This window comes from Melanostigma gelatinosum (genome assembly GCF_949748355.1).
Source record: "Melanostigma gelatinosum genome assembly, chromosome: 9".
In the NCBI taxonomy this organism is placed as follows: Eukaryota; Metazoa; Chordata; class Actinopteri; order Perciformes; family Zoarcidae; genus Melanostigma; species Melanostigma gelatinosum.
In genome coordinates this window covers 5,625,636-5,645,290 of record NC_136642.1, presented here as the reverse complement: position 1 = coordinate 5,645,290, position 19,655 = coordinate 5,625,636, and the positions used below count along the sequence as shown (strand labels likewise).

The window sequence follows — 19,655 nt, the reverse complement described above, 5'->3', positions numbered from 1 at the left end:
AACAAACCAGACAAACTGTGAGTCAGTCACAAAAATAAACAAACAAATGACTTATGATGGAGTTTATTTGGAAGATGTATTACATTCATTGTTTTGGTGTACCAACAGGATTTATAATCTGAGACATTGATAATCCAAATGTACTGTATGAAAGTAGAAATAATCAAAAACAGTGCAAGATAAACATTTGATCAATGTTTCAGGATCGACAGCTACAGTAAATATGGGGCATGTTTTGGTCAAATAGTAAAATGTTTAAAGACATTAAGGTACGTATAGGTGATAACATAAAAACAATACACAAAGAACTCACACAGTTTACAGCGGTTTAAAACAAACAACCCCAAAAGATCTAAAACAATAACAGGTCAGCGGTGTCATTCTTACAAAGTAGTGTTGCTGTTGTACACATTCTGATCAAAAAACATCCCAACTCATGATTTATCTTTTCCACAATTCAACAAAGTCAACCTTCCGCCTTTGAGCAGGTACAACTTTCCAGTTTGTGTCGCACCACCACATCGGTAAAGACGTGACACAAGAGTAGCTCTGCTCGGTATCTGTCTGCCAAAAAAGTGTTGCCGTCACTACGTCTCGGCATGTTCGTGGCAGGGTGTGTAAATAAAGTTTCCTGGGTACCAGCTCACTACAGCAAATGTTATTTTGGGGCCTTGTCTCTTCTGCTTTGTTTGTGCTGTACAGCAGGCAGTGACAAGGTTTACTATACTTCTCAGATGAGTACAAGAAGTGAAATCAAAATGAAGGTTTCTGTCAGTCTGGGAAAATATCTGGAGACATTTTTCTCTCATAGCTTTGGCGTATGCGGCCTCAGCGAGGCCAGGTCACCGCTTATCACCACCAGCAACACATTATCTCTGTAAGACAGCCGGATTCTAAGTCAACAGCTTTCCCAAAACAAAACAACCACGTCCTCCTGAAATAAACAGCGAAAACACGGTTGTAGATCATATACCACAATTCCTCATCGACTGTGAACTTTATTGAGATTGTAACGTTACACGATTGAGCAATCTCATAACAAAAAGAGACACAGGGATATAATACAGCCTAAACAAAAGAGGTCAAAGGTCATTATTCTAAGGTGAAGAATCGAGTTACTTTCTTGTGGAAGTCTGTACAAATGACCCCTTAAGACTAATTTGTGATATTGAACTGTATGAATAAAAATGATTTGATTCACCCCCACCGCAAGAAACTAACAGTTAACATCTTTAGCAAAACAGAATCATTTGGTAAAAAAGATACTTAGAGAGGGCCTCAATTAAGGCACAAACTGTGTCGTATTTCAAGGCTAAGGCAGCGATGGACTCTGTGATTATCTGTGTAAATATGAAGTAACCTACAGACTGAAGGATTGACTTTCGAGAGTTTTTTCAGCGTCTAAATCTTCAGGCCGAGTGAACGCAGACGTAGAAGTTCTTGTGCTCCTCCCAGTAGTGGAGCTCATCTGTGAAGCTCCGGGAGCAGGCCAGGTCTCTGCTGGTTTTGACCGTGTGGACCACGCAGGCGCCAAGCAACGTCTCAAACAGGCCCTCGGCTACACCCACCACCGTGAGCTTCTTCTGACTCTGGATCAGCTGCTGGATGTGATTGCTATCCACAGGCTCGGGCGAGGAGCTGTAGGACACCCAGACGTTAAGTTTCTCATTTGATGAAGGGACCTGGAAGCGGCTCTTCCCGGTCGGGCAGTGGTAATCCTGCTTTTTGGCAAACATGCATGAAGGAGACAACATGCATGAAGGAGACTTGAAAATGCGCACGGACCAGCCCACCCAGTCATACTTCTTCTTTAGTTTCTCTACTATAGCGTCAGCTAGCTGCTGGTTGGTTAAGTTTGACTTGTCTCTCACCAGTCGAAGGGAATCCATCTCAGCCTGTTTGGGGAAGCTGATGATGCAGTCTTCAATGACTTCATTCATTTTAACCTGGACAGTCTTCATCTTCTCACCCCAGTCTTTCAGAAGCGCGTCCTCCTCGTCGTACCCCTTCAGAGCGGCGTGGCCCAAAAGAGCGATGAGCCCGATGCAGAACAGCTTCTTCAGCCGGGCGCAGAAGTCCTCCACCGGCCGGCGACTTTTCTCCTCGTAGTTCAGCGTGATCTTGAGCACAGATGCCCCAGAGAAGTTATCTCCCGTCACAGAGTTGTAGAGGGTGATAAGGTTTTTGTCACCACCGGTCTTGGCAAAATGATCCAGGAAAAGCTTCTTCTTGACCTCCCGGAACTTGGGTTTGGTGTTGAGGATGTCCATGTACTTCCTGAACTGGTTAGTGATGTTCTCCTCCACTGGGAAATACACAGCATCCAATCCGCTCCTCTTAATCTCCTCGTTGATCCGCTGGATCTCCTCGGAGGCCACATCCAGACGTTCTCGCACCTTCTGGAACTGCTCCTTCATGAACACTGCCTCTTTGCTTTCCACATTGTCCAGAGCCAGTTTAACGATTGGAGCGGCGATGGCGAAAATGGGGAAAAGGTCGCCGGCGATGCTGGCCACCATTTCAGCTCCATGTTCAAACACTTCCATCACAGTCTCCACCATATCCTTTCTATCCGCTACAAGCTGCTGTAGCTGGTTTGCCATCTTTGCTGATGTCTCTCAGACTGATTTTAATAAGAGAAAGATATTGATATGGTTAGAAACTGTCTGTTGTGATATTTAAGCAAGAAAACCTCCTCTAAGAACAATCAAACAGGTCAAAAACTGAACACAATTGAAGCAGAAAGAATAAGACAAAACACATGTGTTTTAAAGATCTACTTACTGTTCTGTTTCAGTGTAGTTCGACTGCGGCCTGCTTCCTCGCTCCTCTTACAACACAGCAAAAACTGGTAAGGAAAGAGAGAAACAGCCAAGTGAGCTTAGAGTGCTGGCTGATGGCCACACCCAGTGAGCGATGACTCAACAACGCAAAGGGAATTCAGCAGTGACGGAGGGCCGGTCTGGCCTGAATTGCTTGTATGTTATTTGTATGTCAATCGACAGTTTCATTGAGGTGGTGCAATGAAACTTTTAAGTTTACGTTGTGGGAATTAGGGAGGTATCTGTTATTGGTCTTAAACGAGCAGTGCAGTCTATCATTTCAAGTATAACTTGTGAAGACAACATGGAGAAGGGCTGACTGACTAACCACTGTGGTGGAAAAAAACCGATTTAATAGTACAGAGTGAGTCCCATGATACTGAAATTAAGAAACATTGAGAAAAGAAGCTTGTCATTAAAGTATTTATTCTCTGCGCAGAGAAGGTTAAATCGTCGTACAGATTGAGGGAGGAATGCACCCAGAGTGCTGGTTGTGTACGACTTATAGCACATGGTGGGGTAGGAGGAGTTCATCACTACTGTAAGTCAGGACTGTAGTTATTCTGTCCGTAAAAAAGTCACATTGTGTCTTCGGGTGAATCTTTGTTTTCAAGGGGCCTAACATAATACAAATATAAAAAGGGTTTAGTGATGCTAGATGGGTCCTTATATTATATATTATATATATATTATATTAAGGAAATGCACTGTCTTGCACTGGAAAAAGAAGAGGATTTGTAAAATCTTATTTAACAAAACAGCTCCTCCCAAAGATCAGGAAATGGAGAAAAAGCTGACTGTGAGAGCAACCCATATTAATTTCCCAGGCATGTTCAGACACGTCCTTTTGCAAAACTGGAAATGTGTAATGTGGGTGGAAATCTAAATGATGGTACACTCTTCTACTGGCTTCACACCCTCACATTCAACGTCAACACAGCAGCTCCAGCTCATGAAGCTGTCCTCGCGTGTTTTAATTTAGGTTTCTGGCCTTTGGAGAGTTTTTTGTTTTTTAAATTGTGGCTGAAGGAGGAGCAGCAGCAGATCTGTTTCTCCTTCAGCCAGCCCAGTCAATAATGAAGCAGCAGGCGTGGGAAGCGATTAAGTGTAAGAGGTTAGACTTGCTGGGCAAGGGTGCGATTTCCAGTGAAACTCAGCAAGACAATGGAAAAGAATCTGTCAGCTTGTTCGTCTCTCTGCTGAGGTGTGCTCTGTGGGGGTAATCTAGCTAGACTGCAGACGATTTCTGTGACAAGATATCACCCATTTCTCAGCCTGATGCATCGAACACCTCTGCAGCAGTCAGACACATCTGCAGGCATCCGCAGACAAGGAGGATGTCAACACCAGTCATTCAATCCCAACATGGCTTTACAGATCTGAAGAAAGACTTAGTAGTTAGTTCAACATTTTGGGAAATACGCTTTTTCCCTTTCTTGCTGAGAGTTAATTAGAAGATCGATACCACTCTCATGTCTGGTTGTCGTGAGATTAAGAGATTTGAACAGCTAGCTGTTTGCCCCTGTTTCTCTGGCGTTATGCTAAGCTAACCAGCTGCTACCTGTAGCTTCATATTTAAAGGACAGACATGACAGTGATATTGACCTTCTCATATACTCTTGGCAAGAAAGACAATAAGTGATTTTATAAATTGGCAAACTATCCCTTTAAAGCATCCTTTGAATGTCAACGAAGTTCTATATGATATAAAATATGTAATATCGGCATAATCTTTCCTTGTGAGACTTGACAACAAAAACAACAAAGTACATGAAATTCCAGCAGGATGTTAACGCATTTACAGTCACTGTATCTCATTTGATTTGACCGTGCTAAAACTGTGATTCCTGTTTTCCACTGATGCTATCTATCTCTTTCTCTCAAGGCCCCGGGGGTGGTGTAACTGCAGACTGAGTGCACGTGAAGCACATTTTCACAGTTCAAACATAAAAGTGCTTGAAGAAATCACATTTTCAGAAACAGAGAGCTGGAGGTGCATCTCACCAGAGATATGAATGCAGCCTACAGACACGAATAACAAGTCTTGTTTTTTACTAATATTTCCACTTATATTCAGTGGTGGAAAGTAACTAAAGTACTGATTTACTTGTACTTGTACTGTAGCTTTGAGGTATTGAGTATTTCCATGTATGCTACTTATACTACATTTCAGAGGGAAACATTGTACTCCTCAGCTACTTTTCAGATACATTAAACCTTATAAAAAAAAGCATTGTTTCCAACATTGTTTGTCTTGTGACCCCTCACAAAGAACAGCGTCTACTTTGGGCCCCTTGTTAGGTTTAAGCTGTCTGTGAGTTGTTAGCAAATACACCAAACAAAAAAAAACTTGCCGCCAGTTTGTTTCATTTAAGTAACAGTGTGAGGACCAAAGGAATACTATATGTGACAAAAGATGAAAATAGATTGTGTATAGAAGAAGTTTTTTCTTGTTTCCTGACCCATTAATCATCTCATGACCCCTCAGATTCTTCTTGTGACCCTTTGGAGGGGCCCAACCACTAGTTTGGAAATCACTGGACAAAACATGAGTACGGTAGTAGTAGGTAAAAGTAGCTCCACTTCCATCTGCTACAATAGCACAATGTGAATCTGTATTAACTATCTAATAATGCAATACATAATAAGTCAGTCACGGGGGACATTTTTCTGCAGAACTAGTACTTTTAGCTGATAGTTCTTCTGTATTTTGACCAAAGACTAGATTTTGACCTACATTGTGAATGCAAGACTTTCACTTGAATGTTTACAGTGGTGTATTTGCATTAAATATTAAAACGAATCATTTAAGGAAATGCACTGATTGAAAACAACAGGCTACATTAGAAACATGTTAATTTCTTGATATTTTGTAAAGGCAATTCCGTTTAACAGCATTTGTGATAATAAAAAAAAAAACATCTTCATACAAATACAAGATGTCTCTATAAGAGCTCAGATAGTTCATGTTTCATTTATGCTGAGCGGCAGAGCTTCCTCTGAACACAAAGATGACCAAACCCTCTGACAGCTGACCACTCAGCCTGGCCACCGAGAGATACACGCGCAGTTAATGCGCCCTCTTAATGGAACATGTATCGATCAGTCCGTGTACAAGGGCTCTAATTGTATCATTATACAGCCGATGGATAGAGAGCCAAACAAACATCGCGGTTAACACCACAGACCGGATTCTCTGTTACAACACAAGTGGAGAACGCCTTTCAAAAGTTCACACTTCCTGGAAAAAGTGAAGCGGTGGCACCAGTTCTGCCAACCAACGCCCATAAAAATCTTCCTTTTTCTTTTTTTTTGCAGATTCGTTTAATCACCCACTTCACTTTATTAAAGAAGCCGCGTTAACAAAACACGCGCATTTGACATTTTGTTAAACGGCACGTCGGTGCTGTCAAAGAGGGGAAATAGAAAGCTCGATTGTGTAACGAGAGGCTGGAATGGAGTCGATGAAGTTGAATCGATCGTTTCCTATTTAAGTGTCTTATCGCTACCACCACAGTTTACCTTCACGTCCACTATAAGCATTTTGAACAGAAATGGACTCACCTTAAAAAGTTTGCGGAACAAATACAGTAACTTCCAGACTGTTTGTCTTCCTATTGGTCATGTGGCTCTCATGGTACAGAGGCACACCCAGTGAGAAAGGAAAAAAATAAAAACGTGGGTGGTGGAGCATTACAAAAAATTTGTGAGCATCATAGATTGTTGCTGTGGCGATATTATTACAGATCAACCTCCACCCATTTGATAAACAAAGGCCTGTTGTTAAAGCATTGTGACTGTTGAAGGAGATTTGTTCTGAATTGCAGTCAGCAGAACATTATGCTTCCAAATGAATCATGATTTTCAATAATTGTAATAGGTTTTAACTCAAAAGTTGCGTTTTGAATAACTGAGTAATGAAGACCAATGATACCAAAACCATTCATATTTTTTAGTTTATTACAAATTAAAGGAAAATATACACAAATATATTGACGAAGTTGATTGTGGAATACGGATTTGGGGCGTTAGCCCTGCAGCAATATATTGCACCAGAAGCAGCAAGAATATTATAATTGATTTTGTTTGACACACATTTATATCTAGCAGTGGGCGATATCGATATAATCCGTAAACATAGGATGTCATTTTTTCGTTTTGTGGTATTCTGTATACGTTGTATAGGTGGTAAACAGTCTCTTAAATTGAGAAACTGTACAAGGAATGACAAAACAATCCCAACTCAAGGTCCAATGATTTACTTGTTCTACAGTTTTCAAATGTCAATAAAGAACTGGGAAACTTAAAATAACCCAAATGGACAAATCTGGGTACTGCATCCCATCAGTGCAACAGGACAAATCGAATAAGCCATAAAGTAGTCCTGCTCATTGATTTACCGCATTGCCCACAATGGTCCGATACACCTAGAGATGTGGAAAGGTATTGAAGGGCAGGAGCGGACTGGGGGAAAAAAGTGGCCCGGGAGTTACTGTCAGACCGGCCCACTCAATACACGGCGCGTTGCCCACTCAATCCATCACACGTATCGACCAGTCAGTGGCCTACTTGGAAAAATACCCATACACTTAACATTATTTTGGATGATTACAAAGAAATTGTATCATATATGTTTTTTTTATAACATTTGGATCCACCAATTTGCCCGGATGGACACATTGAATAAAATGATACTGGCTGTTGTAACACTCCAAGGTAGGTATAGTTTGCTAGATGAATATGCTGAACTCTGGGCTAGTATCAGATGGTTCTACGCAGTGGCGCTGGTGCACATGTTCTAGGTAGGGCTGTTTCTATTTCCCTTTAATAACTTGAGGGTTACCGTAATAATTCCCTTTAACAGGAAACGATACAATCTAACTATATTCAGGTTACCTTTAATTCGAGTTTACAACAAACGCAACACACACAAGTTGGAAAAATGAAATGAAAGAAAACCCCTCGTTGCTGGCAGGATGTCTCCTGAAGCGTGGAAGTCCAAACTCTTCGTCCGCTTCACTCAAGAGAGCAATAAGATAAAAGTCTGGTACCTTAGGTCATTCGATAAATCGGGATTACATTACTAATCACCTCCCACCAAAATAAAATAATAGTAATATGATAAATACAATTTTTTTTTTTAAATCTACATAAAAGGCTGTAGTGATCTAGAATTAATTGTGGAAGGATAACATATAGCAGATATGTCACTATCTATATGTGGCATTCTAAACGTGAAGAGGCGGGGCTTAGGCGGCTTCTCTGTAGTTCAGATCAGAGACCCTCCGTGAACTACTATCGACCAGAATGCCGGCGCCGGCGCTGAATCGATTTGAGGACGCTGATTGACTGAATTGTATTTCACTCATTTATATCTTTAATCAGCATTAAAGCATCATTGGCTAAACTGCTTCATAGACCCGCCTCTTTGGGGCAGATTGTATTCTGGGTGTGTGATGGTGTGTGTGTGTGTAGGGGTGTTGCGCCGGCTCGCAGATGGAAACCACGAGTGTGAATACAGATCGCGAGGAGTAGTATAACTCTCAGTCAGTGACGATGAGCTTTAAGGATTAGAGTAAATTTAACGTGTTCTGTGAAGCATAGAATACAGTCGGGGTCGGCGATCTCAGAGCGAGGGCCGGTTGATGATGGAGGTGGTCCGGTATTGGACCGGCCCAAACCCCGTCGGCCTACCGGGGATTCCCCCGGTGTCCCCGATGGCCAGTCCGCCCCTGTTGAAGGGGAAGGGTTCCTTGGTATAAACTATATGACAAAGTCCTTCACAGTTAACAGATTAATATCATCACATCGCCCAACCCTACTCATATCCAATGGGGACAGAATCATTACGAGAGTCATAACTCTACATCAAAGCTGGCATGGAGATGTACATCTCTGAAAAAAACACCCTGAAGCTGCTGAATCATCATGAAAGATATATGTAAAAGAATAAAAATCATTACAAGCAAGACAAGGAATCACAAACCAGAAACCTGACAGAGCAGGTTATACATCGTCTAAGACCATATTTAAGAATTCATTTTCTATATTCAATGGAAATATTTCCTGGTCTCTGGTAAAGACATTCACAAATGTATGTGTTGTTCATTTTCTTATGCGGCTGCACTTTCTGTTTTTCTGTGAGCTTACTCAGAGTGGATACACAGGTAGGCTCTTTTGTGTTTTCCATAGTAGTAACAATCCTCATGAAAGTTGTTGGACTCCACCACCTCCTTGTAATGGCTGACAGCATGGACCAGGCAGTTGGGGAAGCTCCTGTTCAGAACCTGAGCCACATCAATCATGTTCCCCTTCATCTTCTGAGCTTCAATCTGCTCCTGGATCTGACTCTTGTTGATGGGCTTGGGGTCGACACAGAAAGAAACTACCACTTTGATCTTGCTCTTGGTCAAAATGTCAAACCAGTTGGCTCCTCCACTTCCGTGGCACTTCTTTCCTGCCAGCCAGTTGAAAAAGAAAATGCGCTCCTTGTCGCTGAAGGCCCTGATGGACCAGTTCACCCAGTCGTATTTCTTAATGAGAGTACCCAGAAGGGATTTGGTGAAATCGAGGTTGACGGCGCCGGGATTCTCCTGTAGCAGGTGCTCCATGTCCTGCTTGGCTTGATCGGCAAAGTTCTCTCTACAGTCATCCACGGCCGCTTTCATTCGTTTCTCTACTTCGTCCATCCGTCCCTGCCACCTCTTCACCATCTCCTCCCCCACCACCCCTTCCTTGAGGGCGGAGTGGCCCATGACGGCGATAATGCCCACCACGAAGAGCTTCTTCAGCCGGGCGCAGAAATCCTCAACTGCCCTTCTGCTTCTCTGCTCTGTGGTGACTACTGTTTCAAGCATGGGGTCTCCCGCGGTGCAGTCCCCAATGACAGCATTGTATAGGGCGTCCAAGTTCAAGTCGGCATCGGTGTTCTCGTAATGGCTGAGGAACTTCTCCATCTTCTTCTCTTTAAACTTTGGCTTGGCGTTGACAAAGTCCTGGAACTTTTCGTACTGGCTGAGCATCTGCGCCTCTCGATCGAAGTTCTGCTTGTTCAACGACGTCTTCTGCAGCTCCAGGGCAATTTGATCGATCTCATCTTGGATTCCCTCGAGTTGCTGGTTGACCAGTTCGAACTGCTGAGTCAGGTAGCGAGCCTCTTTGCTGTCCGGGTTGCTGAGTAGCTCGGCTGAAGCCATGAACACGGCCTCCAAGATGGGGTGAAGCTGGCCCACGGTGGCAGCGAGCACCTCCGAGGCTTGTCCCATGATCTCCACACCTTTCTCGATCTTGTCCCTGTTCTGCACGAGCCAATCTGCCACATTATTCATCTTTGTATTATGTGTTTCACACTAACTAATCTAATTGGTTGTCCACTGCCAGAGGCTTTGCTGGTGCCTGAAAGAAGAAGAAACATGAAACCCTTGTAAAGTTCATTATAGTCTTATAGATTTTATGACATTTCAGAAACATTTGGCGCTTTTTTTCAACTTAAATTTGGCAAAACAAATGTAATCAGCTGACATACAGTAGTTTTTTTTCTCACAGGACATGTTCCTGACAAACAAATCCCTACAATAAAGCAAACGGCAGGTCATGTCTGCACATGTAGGCATCCAGTTTCATGCCGCACCCTCAGAGCCTCGGCTAATGACAGGGACTCTGGGTTTTTTTGTAAGCCTTGGTGGCATTGACACATATCAGAAAAAAAGCTCATGAAAGTACACAAACGAGGCACACACGGATGGCAATTCAGAACAAATATCAAACATGGTGTGTGTACTCTTGAATTATGACGTATTGTGCAACATTGCAGCATTGGCCCTTTGAGATGTCTCTTTTTTTTTTAACTGCTCCAACAATAGCCAAGACCCAAAGCAAACACAGATGTTCACAACATGGTGAAAGAAGGGGATTTACTTTGGTCACGATAGTCTGGTTTTCGATGTAAAATGCACAAGAGAGATGACCTAACTCATTTCTCGCTCCCTGGAGCCCATATCCAGTTCAGAAAAAGGCACATCCAGGTCTGAGAGAAGAAAATCCCAACCACTGCACTTGTTCAATAATGCAATAACACTTTCCTAATCATTACAGCACCAATGTAATTAAAAACCCAACACATACAAATGTGTTTTTTGAGGTTTTGGTATGAATAAAAGAGACAAATACAGGTTTATATGTGTATAGACTCACCAATATTTGCTGCAGTGATGAGATCAGTGGTGCCATTTTACAGCACTACACTAATTAGATCTACTTTATTCAGCCACATGCCGTCAGTGCTTTTAGGATTTATCCACATTCCCATGTGATGAAAATAACAAAAAAGTGCACCATTTAAAATTCAAAGGTGTAATTACATAACAGAATTCAATTCCATTCCGATTCTAAGGTTAAAAAAAACAATAGAAAACAGTGAAATAAAATACTAATTATCTTGGTTTCTGTTTGAAAATATCTTCCCTCGTAAAACCAAACAAAAAAAGCTTTCTCTTCTTAAAGCACTAAAAGTGAAATATATTTTGTGAATGGAAAAAAAGGCGAGTCCAACACAGCACTTGATCAAACACTGATCTCCCCTTTCAATGTGATATGCTTTGCTACAGAGCTACAGAGCTTCAATACATAAGCAAGACCACAAGACCACATCCCCCAAAGGAATCATCTCTACCTCTGGCACATCACTTACATTTTGACTTTTCTTCCTGTACAAAAACTGTTTACTTTCAAGGAAATAAAAAAAGAAAGCCAGCTTTAGTACGGGTGGGAAAAGCTGAACAAACCAAACTGAATATTAAGTTTTTCATTCTTTCTTTCTTTCTTTCTTTTTCTTTACCTTTTATGGAAAACTATAAATGATGGTTAAGTGGTGAAGTAGATGATGGAGATGCTGAATAAAGAACAAGAAAAAGATGAACTCACCTTTCTAGCTCAATATCCAGTGGGCTACGGGTCAGTTATCCAGTAATCCAGCTGTGCCTGTGAGCACCAGCCTCCTTGGGATGTATATATAGACTCTCTCTCTCTCTCTCTCTCTCTCTCTCTCTCTCTCTCCCAGTGTCTGTCTGTCTCACTCTCTCTCGTCACTCCCCCTTTGGAACTTCTCCATCCCGTTCCAGCATTCCTCAAAAAACCCACTCAGAGGGATGAGGGGCCGGCACTGACACAGATAACATCCTGTAAACACTCCCCATGCAGGGACACCATGCACCCTGGGAAATAAAAAAAAGACTGGTTTGTGTGTGCTTGAGAGTGTGACTGTGTTAGAAAGAGAAACAGACAGACAAGGAGAGTGAGAGAGAATAAAAAGGAGACCAATGGCAGCAGGGTTCAGCAAAGCGACCTATGAGTACAAAACCCCTCTTGTTATGGCTCGAGCAAGGTTGCCATGGCCACTGAACTGGTTCCTTTAACTTCTGTGAGACTGTGCTGTGCTCCGAAAGCCCAATTAAGCTACCTCTGTTTGCAACAAGTTTGCATTCCCAGCAAGTTTGTACCCTAAATGTCAAAATAAATCATACTTTTAAGAAAAGCCCTTTGAGATGAAACCCATGTCCTACACCTGCTCTTAAAATATGGTTTCCATTTTTATTTTTTACTTTTCTCTGTGTAGATAATTTATTGACCCTAGGGTCACATTGTGTTTTTTATGCTTTTAAATGTCTGCTCTGTTAAGCACTTTGTGATACTATTGTCTGTGAAAAGCGCGATATAAATAATATTAAATGTTGACCTACTTCCCTCTAAATCTGATAATTAGTGATGGAAAGCGATTGGCTACTTGTTTGAAGCATTGCAAAGAGGGATGACATTAGCCCTGCGGGGGCAGTGCTCAGGCCGTCACACTGCTGCTCAGTGAAAGACGGCCTGTGTTTTCCGAGGACACACCATGACAGTCGCAGCTCACTCATGGCCTTTGTGCTTTATAAAGCAGGCCGTGACACACGAGGCTCGATGTCACCGTCAGCTGGGCTATTTAATGGATCATAAAGAGGCGGGAACAGGAAGAGGAGGGAAGGATGTCTGCTGCAAATTGATACTGGTCAGCCGGCCACAGGAGGGTTAGGCGAGCACGTCCGCCACCGCCTTGTTCCTGTGTCGTCCCTCTGTCAGATCTCACACTTGACTCGCTCGTAACCATCAGAAAGTGGAGAGTAGCTTTCGCAGGGAGTCAACAGTGTGTGGCGTGATGGGTGGCACAGGCTGACGCTGGTAAACACACCGTGACGTCACTCAGCTGGAGGACCTCACTTGCTTTCATGGGTGTTGTGCTGTGTGTTTGTTCTCCAGACAAACCGTTCGTAAAAGAGATGACTTTCTTTCATGTTGGCAAAGAAAACGATCCGCAGAACACACGTAGCTCTGAACCAAACAAACAACGCGGCCTATAAAAGAAGCTCCAGCATCAATGGAAAAGTGTTGAATTTGTGGAAAAGTTTTGCCCTTGCTGCTTGTGGTTTCATGCTCCGCAGGTGGAAACATGGGTGAAATATTTGAGATAATGACCGCCAGCTGAGGAAAGAGCTTGTGTGCCTCTAGTTGTTTTGTCTGGCTTCACTCAGCATGCATCCACTCGGCCAAAGTCCAAAGTTCATGAGACTAAATCGAATGACAGAACCCAGAAACAGAGGTTGTGCCGTCTTTGTTGTTTGTGTCTGGAAGGCTGAAAAGATAAAGTACTTCCTGGTCCGAGGAAGCTATTGGACACATTTTATCTTTTTGACCTCAGCCAATGGCTAGTGTTTCCTCCTCGCCACAAGATGTCTCTTCAGCTCACAGGAAAAGCCCCCAGTGGCTCATCCCATGGTAGAATATACACAGCATTGTCTGGAAAGGTTTGGTGTTTGAAAACATCAATGGCACTAAATTGAGACACAAAAGAAAGCACTTCTGTATAAGAGGAGATTTGAATAGTTGTCTATCATATAATAGGAACAGAGACGTGCAGAGACATGTCTCCAATGCAGAAGTTCACAGAGGAAAACACCGAAGATGCTCAGCCTGAAATACAAGACTTCGTTTTGGCAGAGCTTTAAACAAAGTCATAAAAAAATGTTGATGACCTGCTCAGACCAGGATATATTGCCAACTGTTTAACCGTACAAACTGTTCAACAGAATTCATTTTGCTTGTCGGTAAACAGAAACAGGCTGAGTAAGTAATCGAGATAGTCACATAAAGAAAAAGGGGACGTGTTCTTACAGACATTAACTTTCGTTGCATGTATCCACACCTCCGTGTTACATCAGTAGGATTACTTCATGGATAGAAAGTTGTTCGTGGGAAAAACTGGATCGAGTACCCGTCACGCTGGATTTGATTCCCATGGGAAAATAAATGTGTGCAGGGTTGACGGGTCTTCTGAATACAGCTGAGCTGGAACAATTTGACTTTTTTCTTTGTGTAATGGATGCTTGATTGTGGGATATTGCCAGAGGCCCCAAACAGCAGTCGCAAAGTTGGTCCGTGGCCAGATCATCACCTCTCAATATTCCTCTTAAACTGCATTGATTTGAGTCGCAGGAAAAGCAGGGATGTGTTCACAAGGACTTGATGCAATTAGAACAGAGGTATTTGGATGAAGACAAGCTGAGTAAGAGGATTTTTAAAGAGATAAATATCTCTCCAACATGTCCACAGAGAGTGTGTCTTTAAGGAGAAAGAGTAAGACTGTGGCCTCTATTTCCTTTGTGAAGTTGTGAATATTTCATGAATGCATTTGTGCTCTTGCTGCCACAGCGTGAGATTTGATGAAGGTGAACATTGCAGGCATGTCAAATGCTCCAGTGACTGAGTCGTGATGCAATATCAGCATCAAAACGATCCCAAAACATTTAAACCGCCACATGAACAATGATCTGTGTTATGATTATTGTTATTATCATGATGTTGAGAAAAGAATCGCATGTGTTGAGAAAATTAGCTTATATACAGCTTTAATCAGCAATTAGTTTATATACAGCTTAATCAGCAGCTAGTTTATATGCAGCTTTAAGTAGCAATTGACTTATATACAGTTTAATTAATCACTAGCATATTTGTAGTTTTAAATAACCATTAGCTTATGCAGCTCTATTAACCACTTATACAGTGCTCACAGCATACAGCAAGGCCAGAGAGAAGCAGGTGAAAGGTTACTTATTTAACTGCGTCACTAGGAACAGGCAGCCATCTTTAGAGAAGATAAGGAAGACACAATAGACAGTGAGATTCAAGCGAGGGCCACCGCCCCAGCTGAGCCCGGCTTCTTCACACACTCCTTCATAGGACCTCTCGCATGGAACTCCTCACTCACACTGATGGAAACCAACGCCTACTGGGAGGGGCCAAGGTGGATGGACATCCACGGCCTCCATCCAGGCGCCATAACGTACAAACGTGCCACGCCTGCATCTTTGACTTTGGCCAATGTGTAAAAAGGGGCGGACCCCCTATATTAAGTTTCACGCTGATGTGTTGAAGCGTGTCTCATGGTGAATCTCTGCGAAGTTCATCCATTAGCACCCAAGCTTGTTTTTTGATAGCTGGGCTGAATGACTCTGTTGATAAATAAATCTATTGCTTTGATTTAACTATACGCCTCTGAGAGCTTCTGTTTCATTCTTAAACCTGCTCTAAGTGTGAAAGACAGCTACATCATTATTTTTTCACAACAATTTGGTGACCCTGACGTGATAGATATGATACGGAGCTTCGGGTTGGAATGTTAACAGACCTCTCTATCTGTGTTTCAGAAAACAAACTGCGAGTCTCCCTGGAGGCTGGGAGCCCTGGTATTTGCCACCAGGTCGTGCCTGCAGTTCGGGAACAGTCTGATAGTGTCGACACAACTAACAAGGTGAGCAGAAGCCTATTTGACTGAATTCTGCGTATTGTATTATAGACATGAACTAAATTAAATCCGACTGTCCGAACTGTAAGTATTGCGTAGTCATAAAAGTATTGTAAAGATTAAAAACACAGCAGCAGGGTTGTTCAGCCCAGCATTTGGGGTTTTTTGTACATATGCGTGCTTGTACATATGTGTGAATGACGAAGAAATTGTATAATATGACGGGGATATATGTATATGTTATTGATGTCATTGGTAAATTGTATTGAGAGAATTGACCGTGAAATATTCGTATCAAGACATCGAGTGTGTTACGTGTGGTGTAAAAACCAAGTTAACTCTGCTTAGAGTAACTCTTATAAAGTTTCTGCATGGGAGCACAAGTTTTAAGTTAGCCGATGTATCATTGATAGCGGACCAAGAGAAAATTACCTTATTGAGATCATCAAATCTCCGGATCTAGATTTGTGTGTGGCGCTTAGTGGAAAACCATGATATCTCTGCTTAGAGAATCCTCGACGGAGTTTCTGGGCGAGAGCACAAAATTTACGTTAATTGATGTGTCGTTGATAATGGACGTTGTGTAATAAAGTAACTAGAGAAAAGGACCCGCAGAGTCCTATGTTACTTAAAGTGTTTTAAATTGTGTTGTTTGATGTATTGCGTTGGTGGTGTGGTTGGTAGCACCGCGGACTTCCACGCGGAAGAGCCGTGATCGTGGCCCAGCCAAAGCAGATATTGTAAAATAGCGCTGTTTTATTTTGTGTGCAAGAGAGGGAAAGAATCCTTTATACTTTGACTGATTGTTTGCTAAAAAGCATTTGTTTTTCATTTGTATCGTGGTCGAGAGGTCAGCGGTACACAGTCTGTTTGATGAGGTTGAGAAAAAGAAATTGCTGTTGGAATATAAAATAGTGTGTCTAAAAGAAAAAGAGCTGTTTTCTGCGCTTCTGACTGATTTATATTTAAAGAGACAGCCGTGTATGTTCTAATGTGTGTTCATTGTTTCACTGCATTTGTAAAGATATTAATTTCCTTCTAGACCGTACTGTGTTTGTTTGCTGAGAAGCAGTTTGCTTAGTTTGAGAAAAAGAGCTGTCCATCTCCTTTGAAGACAGCGCGCTTGTGACTTATTTAACTTCAGAAAATGGCAGTGCCTGTTTTAATTTGTGTTTATGATTTTACTTCAGAGAATGGCAGTGTACGTTTTGAGCTTGTGTTTATGCTTTGCCTTCAGAGACACAAGAGCATGTTTTAACTGTGTTTATTAGTTGCCTACAGAGAGCTAATGCTGAGGCGTACGTTTTAACTTTTGTTTATTTGTTTGACTGTATTTCTAAAGATATTCCTTTACCGTATTGGTGATCTCTGCGCATTTCAAAAATGGCAGTGTGTTGCAATTTTGTTTGAATGAAAGTGAATGTTTGAAGCGTACATATGAGAGAGAGAGAGCTGAAAGCTACAGTCAAGTTGTTTCAGATGTCCGTGTGCTTATCACATCATATGCTGAGGTTTTGAGATGTGTGGCAACATGTTCGTGCGTTGTTTCAAAGTTTGGCGTCTAGAGCAGGAAAAACACACATTAGACACAGTCGTTGCACTCACACACACACATAAATCACTAGAATATGCTGAGAGACAGCTGAGGGTTAATATAAGTGTCAGTTTTACTGGCGTAGTTAAAAAAAACTACTGATTTATTGGAAAATTGGGTTCCCCAGGGACTGTTAGCAAAGTCTAATGCGGAAACACAGCAGCCACTATATTCAGCCAGACAGATGCTAAAATTAGGGAGTCAGCTAATTTAAAAAAGCTGTAACAAAGCATCCATTCATTCAGTCAAACAGACGCTGGGAAAATAAGGGAGGAATAAGCATTCCTGATAACAAAACAGTTGCAGCCGTAGGGAGTGTATCGGCTCCAAGGACAGAGAGCTGAAGAAAACTAAAAAGGGGGGGGTTTATGGGCATATAGTTGCCATACTAATCTGAGAAATTCGAAACCACGTAACACACACACACCCGTACTAGACAAAGCACCCCCACCAACTTCTGATTCAGATGATAGATGATCTAAACCATAGAGTTACAGCCATTGCATGTGTAATTAAAACATAGACGTTCACACCTAGCAGGGGTATATAGGGGGATTTGTAAATAATATATATTCATACAATGTTAAATAATATGCGTTATACTTGTAAAGCTATATTGCGGAGTTGTGAGGTCACTGTATGAAGGTTTAAAACGCCGAGAGGAGCACTCCGTCATCCTTTCGTACGACAGGAACAGATAACAGTAACCCTGAAAGTATCTGCTCGCTAAAAAACCCATCAGATTAGGGCAGAAAACTGCCACCTTAACGCAGGAACAGAGTGTTCTGCTTATCTATCCACACAGAGACTTCGAAATATGTTTAGAACATTACTGTTTTCGTCTTCTTCACCCTAAGTGTTAATAATAAAATAGATCATCATTTCACACACACACATTCCAGAGAAAGCAAGGTTGTGAACGAGGGCCAGTGTGAATTCAGAGAGCAAACATGTCAATTGAAGGCATAAGAGGAGGTTTGGCTCCCTCTGCTGGCACTTCACAACCTGGGAAGAAAAAAACTGTGGCCACTCCAAGAACTGCAACAGGAACAGTGGATAGGAGCTTTGGCTCCATCGTGTGGACATTTGGGAATACTGATTTCAGACTTTCTATTGATTATTGCAGAGAGGGACATCATGGCTGCGAAATACACCTCTTGTCTGTGCAACTTGGAGAATGATGTCCAGGATCAGAGCAGGATGAATGGAAGAATCAAACATTGGTCGGTGGAACAACAAGCGTACAAAAGAATGATAAAGAGATGGAAAGATAAAGACATTTGGGATGGAGAACTGCTGAACTGTCCTCTCACTGAAGAGATGGTGCAACAAATAAGCACAGAACACACTTATGATGAATACAGAGCCGCTGTGGAAAGAACAGATATGGAGCTTGAAGCACTAAAAGTGTCAATACAGCTGGCAAAGCTTGACGTGGCCCCAAAGCCTGCTAAAAAGAAAAAGAAACAGCACGGACAAACTTTCTACTGCTACAACTGTGGAAAACCTGGTCACTATTCACGAGACTGCCGCACGCGTGGTCAACAACAACAAGGCTCACCACATGGAAGAAGAGGAAACTATCAGAGAGAGACAGGCAATCAGCATCCAAGAAGCCAGAATCACGCTGAACAGCAATATCTTTCACATACCTGGCAACAACAGAGACACTGCTGCAACTATTAGCCACAATACCTGCGTCATATCCAGTTACAACCCACAGCCCACAGCCCACAGACAAAGCATCCTCCATCATGAAACACCTCAGCCCCCTTTAGTTTGAACACAAGAAACAGAAGATGTGTTCACCATTCTCACGTAGACTCTGTCACATGCATCGGCACTTCAAGAATTGACTATTCATTCCCTTTTCCACCGAGATGTTTCTGAACAAAAAGAGGGATGTTAATGCAGTTTTGTATCAGAAAAAAGGGGGAGAAAGATACGCATCAAAGAATCCTCCTAAGAAAAATTCACATTCGGAGCTGCAAGAAAATCGAAAATTCAAAAGAATGCACAAAAGCACATATTGTCTATGAAACAGGAAGAATGTTGCTACAAAGGAGATGAAGGAAACACAGCATCCTATGCTGTGGTGAGACAATTCGAAGATCTAAAACACACAACAGTAGCATCAGGTATCCTACCTCAACCAACATCTGCGCAGCTAGCAGAAGTCGAAGCGCTCATACAAGCCTTAATAATAGCAGAAGGAAAATCTGTAAACATCTTCACAGATTCTGCTTACGCACATGGAGCAGCTCACGTTGATGGGCCCATGTGGCGAAGAAGAGGATTCACGACATCAATGGACGCACCCATCAAACACAAGAAAGAAATCATGGCAATGGTGGAAGCTATGAGCCTACCAAACAGAGTGGCAATCATGAAATGCAAAGGACATGAT

At 42.2% G+C, this 19,655-nt stretch overlaps 2 protein-coding genes across 3 annotated transcripts; both read right to left on the bottom strand.

Annotated features, from left to right (window-relative positions):
- Positions 1–64: 64 nt before the first annotated feature.
- On the bottom strand, positions 65–6,456 carry LOC306782341 (protein rapunzel-like). Of its 2 annotated transcripts, XM_079275661.1 has the most exons (4): positions 6,387–6,456; positions 4,086–4,201; positions 2,785–2,848; positions 65–2,623 (listed from the first exon to the last, which is right to left on the bottom strand). In XM_079275661.1, the coding sequence occupies exon 4, from the start codon at positions 2,601–2,603 to the stop codon at positions 1,410–1,412; it is 1,194 nt and encodes a 397-aa protein (XP_079131787.1). In that variant the 5' UTR covers positions 2,604–2,623; positions 2,785–2,848; positions 4,086–4,201; positions 6,387–6,456; the 3' UTR covers positions 65–1,409. The 2 variants fall into 2 exon arrangements, with proteins under 2 accessions (XP_079131787.1, XP_079131786.1); XM_079275660.1 differs by lacking the exon at positions 4,086–4,201 and having other exon boundaries at positions 6,387–6,433.
- Positions 6,457–6,775: 319 nt separating this feature from the next.
- Positions 6,776–11,848, bottom strand: rpz5 (rapunzel 5). The gene is made up of 2 exons (XM_079274675.1): positions 11,745–11,848; positions 6,776–10,217 (listed from the first exon to the last, which is right to left on the bottom strand). Exon 2 carries the CDS (start codon positions 10,148–10,150, stop codon positions 8,969–8,971), a length of 1,182 nt encoding a protein of 393 aa, XP_079130801.1. The 5' UTR covers positions 10,151–10,217; positions 11,745–11,848; the 3' UTR covers positions 6,776–8,968.
- Positions 11,849–19,655: the final 7,807 nt, after the last annotated feature.